At 41.9% G+C, this 12,482-nt stretch overlaps 1 protein-coding gene and 1 long non-coding RNA gene across 10 annotated transcripts in view; one reads left to right on the top strand and one right to left on the bottom strand.

Annotated features, from left to right (window-relative positions):
• LOC129471429 (uncharacterized) overlaps nucleotides 1-12,482 on the top strand; it is a 150,078-nt gene that overhangs the window by 61,936 nt on the left and 75,660 nt on the right. The gene's annotated exons all lie outside the window — the stretch shown is intronic.
• Nucleotides 1-12,482, bottom strand: part of LOC129471424 (cell cycle control protein 50C) — a 31,402-nt gene that overhangs the window by 11,000 nt on the left and 7,920 nt on the right. For all 4 annotated transcript variants that reach the window (XM_063630588.1, XM_055259948.2, XM_055259949.2 and 1 more), the window contains exons 4-6: nucleotides 9,936-10,037; nucleotides 8,756-8,843; nucleotides 8,181-8,321 (exon numbers count right to left, since the gene is read on the bottom strand). In XM_063630588.1, coding sequence (XP_063486658.1) covers nucleotides 8,181-8,321; nucleotides 8,756-8,843; nucleotides 9,936-10,037 — 331 coding nt within the window. The remainder of the gene's footprint in view (nucleotides 1-8,180; nucleotides 8,322-8,755; nucleotides 8,844-9,935; nucleotides 10,038-12,482) is intronic.

Here is a 12,482-nt window from a genome sequence, read left to right as displayed (position 1 = left end):
ATCACTACAAAAAAAAAAAAAACCCAAAAAAGTTAGCTGGTGTGGTGGCATGCACCTGGAGTCCCAACTACTCAGGAGGCTGAGGTGGGAGAATAGCTTGAGCCAGGGAGGTGGAGGTTGCAGTGAGCTGAGATTGTGCCACTGCACTCTAGCCTGGGCAACAGACAGAGACTGTGTCTAAAAAAAAAAAAAAAAAAACCCAAAAACCAAAAACCCCCTAAACAAAATTCAACAATCAGGTTTAAATTGTTTGGTTCTGTAGTGATAACTGCAAATTTGGTGGAGCACAAAATCAGAGTAAAGATAATGCTCTTAGTAAATTGAGAAATTGACAGAGAAGAAATATACTTAGAATTAGTCGTGGTACATACATAATTCACAATTGTATCTAAACAAGCTACAATATTTTGTTAATCAAATGAAGAGCTGTAGTTGTACAAATTCAAGTATTACTATATATTAACAGTTAGAAAAACTGAATTTTCTTTTTTTCTTTTTTTTTTTTAAATGGAGTCTCACTCCGTCACCCAGGCTAGAGTGCAGTGGCGTGATCTCAGCTCACTGCAATCTCTGCCTCTCAGGTTCAAGCAATTCTCCTGCCTCAGCCTCCCAAGTAACTGGGATTACAGGCGCCCGCCACCACGCCTGGCTAATTTTTGTATTTTTGGTAGAGACAGGGTTTCACCATGTTGGCCAGGCAGGTCTTGAACTCCTGACTTTGTGATCTGCCCCCCTCGGCCTCCCAAAGTGCTGGGATTACAGGCACAAGCCACCACATCTGGCCAAAAAACTGAATTTTCCATTGCAAAATTTTTATAATGACACATGTTAAATTAAACAAATACTTCAATGCGGTAGTATGTGTGGTCTCTCTTTGTTGGGCATCATCAACCAGACAGAATTTTAGAAGGGTTTGAGGCTGTAAATAACTTTTTTCTATATCAAGCCATCTGTCCTACCACAACCCTGAAATTTTTCTGTAAATAAGCCCTCTAACTTTGGTTGCATTTTGTTCAAAATAGTTGAAAATCTTTAAACAAAGTATCTGAAATATGGAATACCAAAAACTCTAGTTTTAGAAGATTTAGAGAATTGTAATTATTGAAACCACACTTGCAAACAAGAAGACATTGAAATTTACCCATATAAGAGCAAGGGAATAATTGAATACATTACATAATGGGAGTTCACAGTATGTATAAGATTCGATTTTAAAATTCTGTAATTATAGGCCAGGCGCGGTGGCTCACGCTTGTAATCCCAGCACTTTGGGAGGCCGAGGCGGGCGGATCACGAGGTCAGGAGATCGAGACCATGGTGAAACCCCATCTCTACTAAAAATACAAAAAATTAGCCGGGCGTGGTGGCGGGCGCCTGTAGTCCCAGCTACTCAGAGAGGCTGAGGCAGGAGAATGGCGTGAACCCGGGAGGCTGAGCTTGCAGTGAGCCGAGATGGCGCCACTGCACTCCAGTCTGGGCGACAGAGCGAGACTCCGTCTCAAAAAAAAAAAAAAAAAAAAAAATTCTGTAATTATGCTTTGGAGTATCTCGACATATGTGAAGACTCTTTTGATAGTGCTCTTATTTATTTATTGTTTTTATAGAAACAGGATCTTACAATGTTTCCCAGGCCAGTATCAAACTTCTGGCTTCGAGCAATCTTCCTGCCTTTGCCTCCCAAAGTGTTGGGATTACAGACGCGAGCCACTGCACTTGGCTGTACTTCCAATTGGACAACATTTTCTGTGCCAGAATGATATTATATTGAGAAGGTGTAGGATTTTATCTAAATTTCATGGTGTGCTCCAAAGAACCAAAATGAGAAAAAAAAACTTACGTGAAGTCAAAAAGACAGTGCTTATGTCAATATTTGGGTTAAAATAGTAACATATTTCAATAAAAAAAATTACAATTGAGAATATCCTCCATTTAGTAAAATTGGCTGTAAGCATAATAGATACCTTAGCACCATAGAATATTTTCTCAATAAATGAAGTTAGGGTCAAAGGAAAAGAATCAGCTAAAGATGTATACAATTTCCAATTGATTAACCATAAAATGAGACTTTAAAAAAGATTACAGGCCAGGCATGGCGGCTCATGACTGTCATCCCAGCACTTTGAGAGGCTGAGGCAGGAGGATTGCTTATTTATTTATTTATTACATTCAAATCCTTGTCTCAGGAGCATTATTTGAGGCCAGGAGTTCAAGACTAGCCTTGGCAACATAGTGAGACCCTGTCTCTACAAACAATTAAAAAATTAGCCGGGTGGGGGCTGGGCGCGGTGGCTCACGCCTGTAATCCTAGCACTTTGGGAGGTGGAGGTGGGTGGATCACCTGAGGTCAGGTGTTCGAGACCAGCCTGACCAATATGGTGAAACCTTGTCTTTACTAAAAATACAAAAATTAGCTGGGTGTGGTGGCATGCGCCTGTACTCCCAGCTACTTAGGAGGCTGAGACAGGAGAATTGCTTGAACCCGGGAGGAGGAGGTTGCAGTGAGCCAAGATCCTGCCACTGCACTCCAGCCTGGGCGACAGAGCAACACTCTGTCTGGAAAAAAAAAAAAAAATTACCTGGGTATGGTGGCATTCTCCTGTAGTCCCTGCTACTTGGGGTGGCTGCTAAGTGGGAGGATAGCTTGAGCTTAGGAGGTCAAGGCTGCAGTGAGCTGTCATTGAGCCACTGCACTGCAGCCTGGGCAACAAAGTGAGACCCTGTCTCAAAAAAAAAAAAAAAAAGCTTACAATTTTGTGAAAAAATTAACAAGGCCTTGGTAAAAAACATAAATAAATTCATTAGAAAAATACACAAGTACGTAATTAAGACAGATATGGCCAAGAAACTCATTAAAGCATGTGAGTATGTATGAAGAATAATTATTCTGATTGTTATCCCTTTTTTAGATTTACTTTTTTTTTTAAATGCTGAAAAACTCACCTTTTTCTGTGTAAGAGCTGGTAACTAAAAATAAAAATAAAAAGATTTACATTTTATTTATTTGTTTTTGATATATTTGTACATATTTATGAGGTGCATGTGAAATTTTGTTACATGCATAGAATGTGTAATGAACATGGTGCATTTTTTTTTTTGATGTGCCACTGGATTTGATTTGCTAGTATTTTGTTGAGGATTTTTTGCATCTATGTTCATCAGGGATATTGGCTGATAGTTTCCATTTTTTTTGTTGTGTGCTTGTCTGGTTTTGGTATCAGGGTAATAATGCTAGTCTTGCAGAAGTAGAGAGTTAGAGAAAGTTCCCTCATCTTCGATTTTTTGGAATAGTTTGAGGAGGATTAGTATTAGTTATTCTTTATACATTTGGTAGGATATTGCAGGAAATCCATCCAATCCTGGCCTTTTCTTTGTTGGAAGATTTTTTTATTACTGACTCAGTCTTGCTACTCATTATTTGTCTGCTCAGGTTTTCTGTTTCTTCCTAATTCAAACTTAGTTCAAACTTGAACAAGTCTGAATCTTTATTGAAACTTAGTTCAAACAAGGTTGTATGTTTCCAGGAATTCGTTTCCTCTAGATTTTCCAGTTTGTTAGCATAAAAGTTTGTTAGCTGTTCATAGTAGTCTCAGATGATCTTTTGTTTTTTTGTGGTATCGTTGTAATATCTCCTTTTTCATTTCTGATTTTGCTTATTTGAAGCATCTCTCTTCTTTTCTTGGTTAGTCCAGCTAGTGGTTTATCAATTGTATTTATCTCTTCCACACAACAAATCTCAATAAATTTTAAAAAACTGAAATCATACCAAGTATCTTCCTAGACCACAGTGGAATAAAACTAGAAATCAGTTCCAAGAGGAACTCTTGAAACTGTACAAATACATGGAAATTAACATACTCCTGAACAGATTTCTTTTTGATTGGGAGCTGTTGCTGGAGAATTATTGTGTTTCCTTGGAGGTATCCCATTTCCTTGCTTTTTCATGGTTTCTGTATCCTTCCGTTGATATCTGTGCATCTGGTATTATAGTCACATCTTCCGATTTTTAAATTTTGCTTTTATGAGGGAGGATTTTTTTTAAAGGTATGTCTATGGTGTTGGTTGGGTAGGGCACTTTGGCTTTGATTCTGGGTGCATGCAGTAGGATAGTTTTGAAACCTCCTTTGCAAAATTATAACAGTAAGAGAAATCTGACATGGCTGACTATCTTGCTTCTAGCCCCACAGGTTGGCTGCCCCAGCTCATTCCTGGGTGTAGGCCAAGCTAACTTTGGGAGAAGTTTATAGTTTGAGTGATAATAGTCCTTTCTCAAAATTAAAGTGTTCTTACAAAACTAATGAAAGGCTGCCATGTTAGGAGGATGAGAGGGGCTTGAATTCTAAATAATTACCAGCCATTATTTGGAAGTCATAAGGTTTGCAACTTCCCCAGTTACTTGCAGTAACATCACTATTGTAGAACCTGAGACTGGCCTTTTGAGATGTCTTTTCAGGTTTTTGCATTTCTGACAACTGGATGGCCGCACCTGGACCTGCCAAACAGTCCTGTGGCCCTCATCCGGGAACTGACTCAGCACAAGAGGACAGCTTTGATTCCCTATGATTTTATCTCTGACCCAGCCAATCAGCATGTTCCCTATCCTCCCTACCAGGAGGTGGGCCTCCTGCCCACCAAACTATCTAACTCCTAACCTCCGAGCCTTCGTGGAGATTGATTTGAGTAATAACTCCATTTCCCGTGTGGTGTGGCCGGCCTCAGATCAACTAAAATCTTGCTTTACTGCAATGACATGGTCTCAGTGAGTCAATTTTGTTTACGGAAGGGCGGGAAGAATCCTTTGGGCAGTTACAGTGTTTGATTTCTTTGGCTTTAAACAGCATCCATGGTGTCAGTGATTTCTTCTGTGGCTCAGAGTGTGGTTGTTAGTGGAGGCTGTGGTGAAGTTTTGCTGGGGACTAGGGCACCACCAGGTAGGCCAGTTTTTGGGCCCCAGTGATGGCAGCAGTGAACTGAGCACGGGGGTCCTTGGACCCCAGGATGTACACTGTGACTAGTATTAGGAAGCCCAGGCAGGCTGCTTCTTGGGCCTCCAGATGGCTTGCTCGGGTGCCAGGAATGGCAGTGGTGGGCCAGGTGGATTGATGGGTTCTTGAGTGTCTGGGCTGTGGATGTGGTATGGACAATGGCAGTAGCAGTGGTGGGACAATGCTCTGGGACCCCAGTGGTCCTCGCTGGTGTTGGTGGCAGCTACCATGGGTTGGGCAAGCCAGTTGCCAGACGTGCAGGTGGCATGTGTGGGTGGGTGCCAGCTGTGGTGGTAGCAACAGGTTGAGTGGGCCTAACCTCAGATACTGGGAGGAGTGCTCATGCACCACTGGTGGTGGGCTGGGCTGTGTGGTTCCCAGGCTCCTGGACTATGTGCTCAGGTATTGCAGGGGTTCCAGCCAGGCTGAGGAGTGCCCTCAGGCTCCCCAGTGGTGCATGCAGATGCTGACTGCAGTGGGCCAGGGTGGAGTGACCCCAAGGCCATAGGCAGAATGCTCACGTTGGGCTGTAGCCTTCCTAGTGATGAAGGCAGAGTTGTTGTTGTTTTTTTTCTTTTTTTTTTTTTTTGAGGCGAAGTCTCACTCTGCCCAAGCTGGAGTACAGTGGCGCGATCTCAGCTCACTACAACCTCCACCTCCCAGGTTCAAACGATTCTCCTGCCTCAACCTCCTGAGTAGCTGGGACTACATGCATGCGCCACCATGCCCGGCTACTTTTTGTATTTTTAGTAGAGACAGGGTTTCACTGTGTTGGCCAGGCTGGTCTTGAACTCCTGACCTCATGATACACCCACCTCAGCCTCCGAAAGTGCTGGGATTACAGGCGTGAGCCACTGCGCCTGGCCTGTTTTTCATTGTCGTCCAGGCATTTGAAAACATGGCTGCCCCTCTACTAGGGCAGATTGCTACCTGTGGCTCCTGTTGCCGCCCAGGCAGCAGGCTCAGGCAGCTGCCCAGGATGCAGTCTGGTATGGGCTGGGCTCTCAAAATGGTGCTGTGCTGCAGCTGCTTAGGACTTTGGAGTTTATGGGACCCAGCATGAGTTCTCTTTCTGGGGTAATGCCTTCACGCGGTTTCCAGGGAGCTCCCTGTGTTAGTCTCATGGCCCATGAGAGTCAAGGGGCTGTTCCATGACTAGGGTTGTAGGAGTCAGCAGTGGGAATGTGAACTGCTGGAGATCTCTCACTTACTCTTTTCCCTCACTAGGGGGCCTCCCCAGACTTTCAGCTGATCCCAGCCAAACAGGCCGCCTTTCTTCCCCTCCTTCCTTGCTTTTGGAGCATCTGTTAGAGTAGGTAGTTAGGCAGGCAAGAGCAGGGCAGGAGAGGCACCCAACCCAGGAATGTCAGGTGACCATCAGGTGATAGTCAGGTGGTTGTTAAACTGTCTCTGCAAAATAATAATTGGTTGCAGCTGGCGCCAGGTTACCGCAGTCTCCCAGTAGAAAACACCTGAAGCTGGTGATCATCAGCTTCCCAATAAAATCTCAGGAGTTGGGTGAGGAGGCTCAAGCATGTGCACTAAGAGGCAAAATGGAGGCGTTTAACTGATACATGACTTTCCTCTAGGAACACCTGACTGGTAAGGAAAAAAATGCCTCAAATGAGCATGTGCACAACTTTAGTAAACACACGGGTCGTGTGCCCCGCCCCCCCCCTTCCCGCCCAAGTGATGGCAGGCCATTGTGCGTGCAGACAGCGCACCCCAGGGGAAAATCAACGGAGGAGAGATGCAAATTCCAGAACCACACCAATGTGTAAAACCCCAAGTCAAAGGCTGAATAGGGCACTTGGATTTCTCAAGTCGCCCGCTTGGCCCTTTTCCAAGTGTACTTTACTTCCTTTCATTCCTGCACTAAAACTTTTTAATAAACTTTCACTCCTGCTCTAAAACTTGCCTCCTCGGTCTCTCCCTCTGCCTTATGCCCCTTGGCCAAATTCTTTCCTCTAAGGAGGCAGCCCCTCCCATCTCTTCTCTGTTGAATTCCAGTATTCTTCTGTAAATTCCAAGAGTGATTACCTACTCGCTCTCTGTGGTTCCTGTCTGTGGAAGAAGCAAGTACCAGATACATCTAGTCAGCCATCTTGAAGCCCCCTCCAGGACTCAGCTTATGTTATCTTTTAATGTTTAGATAATAACTGGAGTAGTTTTTTTGTAAGTTGGTGTAATGTACATGCTATTTTAATTTTTGATTTTTTTTTTTTTTTTTTTTTTTTTTTTTTTTTTTTTGACGGAGTCTCACTCTGTCACCCAGGCTGGAATGCAGTGGCACAATCTTGGCTTACTGCAACCTCCACCTCTCAGGTTCAAGCAATTCTCCAGCCTCATCCTCCCAAGTAGCTGGGACTACAGGCACGTACCACCACACCCAGCTAATTTTTTGTATTTTTAGTAGAGACAGAGTTTCACAATCTTGGCCAGGCTAGTCTCAAACTCCTGACCTCAAGCGATCTGCCTGTCTTGGCCTCCCAAGAAAACAGTTTTTAATTGGATTATTTTATAAGTCTATCAATATGATGTCAATTTATTGATTGATAAATGAAAAAGTAAGTATATGGCTATTCAAGTGCCCCCTTTCACTCTCTAAAGGGTACCAGTTTGGACAACAAATTCCATGTTCATCCTTATTATAGCTGAAGCAATAAGTATCTTAAACCATTGTCTATTCCCTAATGAAAACTGGAAGAAACCAGGGCATCAAGCATTTCATGTTTTTGATAGGTATGCATTGGAGATGTTCATGGTAGGGAGACTTAGAACAAAAAGGAGTCAACAAGGAGACAAAGAAGGAGGATTCATAAACATTTCCCCACATGTAAGAAACAAAGTTTTTATAAAGAGGTAAGTGGCCGGGAACAGTGGCTCATGCCTGTAATCCCAGCAGTTTGGGAGGCCGAGGTGGGTGGATCATGAGATCAGGAGATCGAGACCATCCTGGCTAACACGGTGAAACCCGGTCTCTACTAAAAATACAAAAAATTAGCCGGTGTGGTGGCAGGTGCCTGTAGTCCCAGCTGCTCAGGAGGCTGAGGCAGGAGCATGGCGTGAACCCGGGAGACAGAGCTTGCAGTGAGCCAAGATCGCGCCACTGCACTCCAGCCTGGGTGACAGAGCGAGACTCTGTCTCAAAAAAAAAAAAAAAAAGATACGTATATTGAGCTGCTGTATGGATCTTACCTCTAAATTCATCAGCAAGATTCTTGGAACTTGGATTCTGAAATTTGACATATTTATCTGTCCACCACATAAGTCCACTCTTTAACATTGGCACTTTAATTTGTACAGATGAATTAATGTTGTATGAAAGAATTATGGTGTCTGTAAGGAAATTAAAAATTGTGTTAGAGATGCAGTCTAGCAATTTTGCCACCCTTTGAAGAAATGCAGAACCAGACACAGCTGACAAATAAATCAGCGATTTTGCAGACTCTGAACACGCCTACATGCCATGGATGCTGGAATCACAAGACCATTCTTTTTCCTGCCAAAATTGAGCCAATTATTGAAAAATACCCTTAAGCTCCATTTAACTCATGTTCCTTGACTATTCCTTCCGATTTTTGGCAAGAGAGAAATTATTTGCAAATGACATACTGTACGTCGGTGCTCTGGCTTAGTCCAGATGATGTTTACAGAATTAAAATGGAACAAAACAAAAAACTGCCACTTAGCTTCAGAGGTGAATTTCTGGACATTTAGGTTGTTACACACTCATGAAAGGGTATACCACGGAGATAGGAAAAGTCACCTACCATTGAACATGCTGTTGGCAATAGCACCACAAGGAACGATGGGGGTCTTATTGTTGGACGTTTTAAATGGGGCACAATCCTCAACAGCCTGGATGCAAGAGGATACAGCAATCAGAAATGCTTTTGGTAAACTCTCTTAGAATGTTAAAAGTGAGAACATTGGCAATGTAAATCACCCCCCAATGACTTATTGGCAGTGACTAAGATTACAGACTGCTACCTGGTTTTCCTAGGCCTCTGGTTTACTTAGACTGGGACATTTTTGTGTTTTGGAGATATGTATGTATGTGGGTGTGTGTCTCTGTGTTTTTTCCTCATTAATAATACATAGCATACCAAAAATGTCTGCAAGAAGGAACTTAACCTTACTGTCGGTGCTATATAATGTGCTAAACCTATAATGAAGTACATTTTTAAAACCTCCTTTTATTGACATGTAGCTTATTTTATTTTGTGGTTTAAAACAGTAACAACTTATTTTTCACTTGTATCACCATCTAATGGGGTTGTGGAGGTGGAGAGACTTTGTTCCACACTATCTCTCAGGGCCTCGGCAATATTGAAGTATTACATTCAGAAAAGTACAAAAATCATGAGTCTACGACTAGATGACTTATCACAGGGAATCCATCCACACAACTACCAAATACATTTTTAAAAGAGTGGTTGCTAAAAATCACTTCAGTATAATAATGTCGCTATGGAAAAAATTTCATTCTAGCTTTTCTTGCTAGCATGCTGACTGTCATCTACCAAGAGTAAAAATGTATAATCATAGGTTTGAAAAGGTATTCGATTAAAGCAAAAGGCTTTTTACTCAATCGAATATAGCCCAATTTCCTTAAAGTAGGCTGGATTGAAGGCCCCAGTGATAGGAAGGACAACGGTACTTAGGCTCAGCCAGGCTGAGACTAACTACTCAAGGTTGCTATCAAAATGGTGCATGAAAGGATAACTGTTCAGTTGGACAAGATTCACATCACTGCTCTGGAGAGGGAAAGTGCTACTTTTTAATAACAGTTATCCTGACTACCCAGTCCCTTCAGTTTACACAAGAATCAAATCAGCATTTCTGTTTTGTAGCATTTTAGTTTATTTTCCATCTCCTCTTTTAGACTGAAAAATCCACTTGGTTTAAAAAAAGAAAAAGAGTATTATACCAGATTAAATCAAGCCTTACTTTTACATCTTTGCCCACCAGTTGTGTATCACTTCTGGATCGAATATATCGATACAGGTTCTGATAGAAGCCATACAATTTGTAGTACATATAAACATTACCCTGTGTGGGAGAAAAGCAAGAAGAAGAGAGTAAGAAAAATTAACTGGAATATTAATAAACATGGACGGGAAGTTTTAAAATAAAAGCACAGAAAAAATTGGTAGGAACTCAAAGCCTATTTATGGGAAATAGAAACCCAATAAATCATTTTTAAAAAATCAATTTTGGGGCTGGGCACAGCGGCTCACACCTATAATCCCAGTGCTTTGGGAGGCCAAGGCAGGGGAATCACTTGAGGCCAGGAGTTTGAGACCAGCTTGGCAATGTAGCAAAACCCTGTCTCTACAAAAAAAGAAAAAAAGAAAAATTAGGCTGATGTGGCATGCGCCTATAGTTCCAGCTACTCCAGAGGCTGAGGAGAGGATCCTTTGAGCCCAAAAGTTCAAAGTTAGAGTGAGCTATGATCGTGGCATTGCATTCTAGCCTGGGTGACAGAGTGAGACCCTGTCTCAAAAACAAAAAAAAAATTTTACATTGGGAAAACCTGGTCTATACAGAATTGTTGGAATAACTAAATAACTATTTTTGCAGTTTTTTTAAGGGCTGCTGCATTCTTGCCATGAAAAATTTTTATAATCAAGCGTATTTTCAATATATAAAATTTGGTTTTATAAATGTTGTCATTTCCCAGAAATATGAGGAAAAATGCTTTGCCTAGAGGTTGTGTTGACACCAAAAATCACATGATTTTACAGCAAATCCATGAAAAAGAATTTAAAATTCAAGCCATTGAGCATATTTAGGTGCATGTGTACGTTGAGCATGTGAAAAGCATGAGACTGGAAGCTACTTGCAGTCCCACTCTAGAAATTTTTTTTGTAATTTATTTCTTTTTTTTTTTTTTTTTTTTGAGATGGAGTCTTGCTCTGTTGCCCAGGCTGGAGTGCAGTGGCGCGATCTCCGCTCACTGCAAGCTCCGCCTCCCGGGTTCACGCCATTCTCCTGCCTCAGACTTCCAAGCAGCTGGGACTACAGGTGCCCGCCACCACACCCGGCTAATTTTTTGTATTTTTAGTAGAGACGGGGTTTCACAGTCTTAGCCAAGATGGTCTCAATCTCCTGACCTCGTGATCCACCTGCCTTGGCTTCCCAAAGTGCAGGGATTATAGGTGTGAGCCACCGTGCCCGGCCTAGAATTTTTGTTTTTTTAATCTCTAGGATCTAATGCAGTACCTGGCACATAATACTTGCTTAAGAAATGGTGAACTATTTGTTATAGAGAAAAAGATGGAATAATTCACTGATCCAAAAGAAAGAAGGTGATTTTCACCCTAGCCATGAGGAGCCTTGTTGTCATGAGAGATATGTTTTTCATGTATGCTGCCATGTAAGTAAGGCTGCCCAGTCACAACCTACCACCATGGTTCCACCTTTATGGTAATATATTAAGGCCCTGGAAATTCTCCAGGCAGACTTGATACAGTTTTATTAATAGCACATATGGAAATATCCATATGGATTTAACTACATATTCATAGATTTTACTAACAGCACATATAGAAATGTCCAGTGTAGCTGTTTAAAATTAATACACTCCATAACTTCAAAATAATGAAGACCTGCATCTGAAAATATAAAAGCCTAACTTTTATTAAGTGCTTGCCATGTGTTAGGTGCTATATTCAGTGCTAGAAGTATAAAAGTATTCCTTTACAAGTCCCTGAGTCCATTGATTCTTTTACCCTGTACAAAAACAGCATTTTGGAAAGGCTTTGGCTTATTTCCTAAGGACCTTAAAGAGCATCTTCTTTAAGATGAGCATGGAAAATGGGAGGTGGTATCCATGGTAAACAGGGAAGGAAAGTCATGGTAAATGTGGCCAGCCTTAGAATGCAAGAAAGGCTGAAGAGCTCAGTCACTTGTAAGAGAATAATTTCTGGAACACTGAAAAAGGGAGATGCTGGGCCATGATGAAGAAGCAGGCAGCATTATCGTCAACAGGGAGTGTTGGCATGAAGGCAAGCAAGCCAGGCTTAGTGGGAAGGACCCATTACGTTCCCTCATCCAAAGCAGGAACGTCTATTGTTGACCCATGACTACAGAAAATATGAAATCCACAGAATGGAATTTACCATACATTTTCTTGGAAGCTAAAAAGAGAATTCTACTTCATCAGAGTTATACGTTCACATATATGACAAAATAAACAGGCAAAGAACACTCAGCACACTAGGGACTGGAGTGTTTCAATAGTCTCTTTTCAGTGATTCTTTGTCCAAGATTTAGCTGAACAAGGCCTCCAAGATCATCTTCTTGATGATCCCTGGAGGCACAATTCACTTTATGGTATTTCTTCTCTTTAAATTCAGTGGCACTTTGTGCAGGATTTCTTTGCTTATTTTAAGACAGAGTCTTGCGTGGATTCATTGCTGTGGTTCCCCATGTGTCATGCATGGTAGCTGCCGAGCTGAAGGCCCTGTGATTGCTCTAAGTAGTTTAGTTGGG

The sequence above is a fragment of the Symphalangus syndactylus genome, chromosome 21 (genome assembly GCF_028878055.3).
Source record: "Symphalangus syndactylus isolate Jambi chromosome 21, NHGRI_mSymSyn1-v2.1_pri, whole genome shotgun sequence".
Classification (NCBI taxonomy): Eukaryota; Metazoa; Chordata; class Mammalia; order Primates; family Hylobatidae; genus Symphalangus; species Symphalangus syndactylus.
Note: the sequence above shows the minus strand (reverse complement) of the source record. Positions and strands in the feature narration are given on the sequence as shown.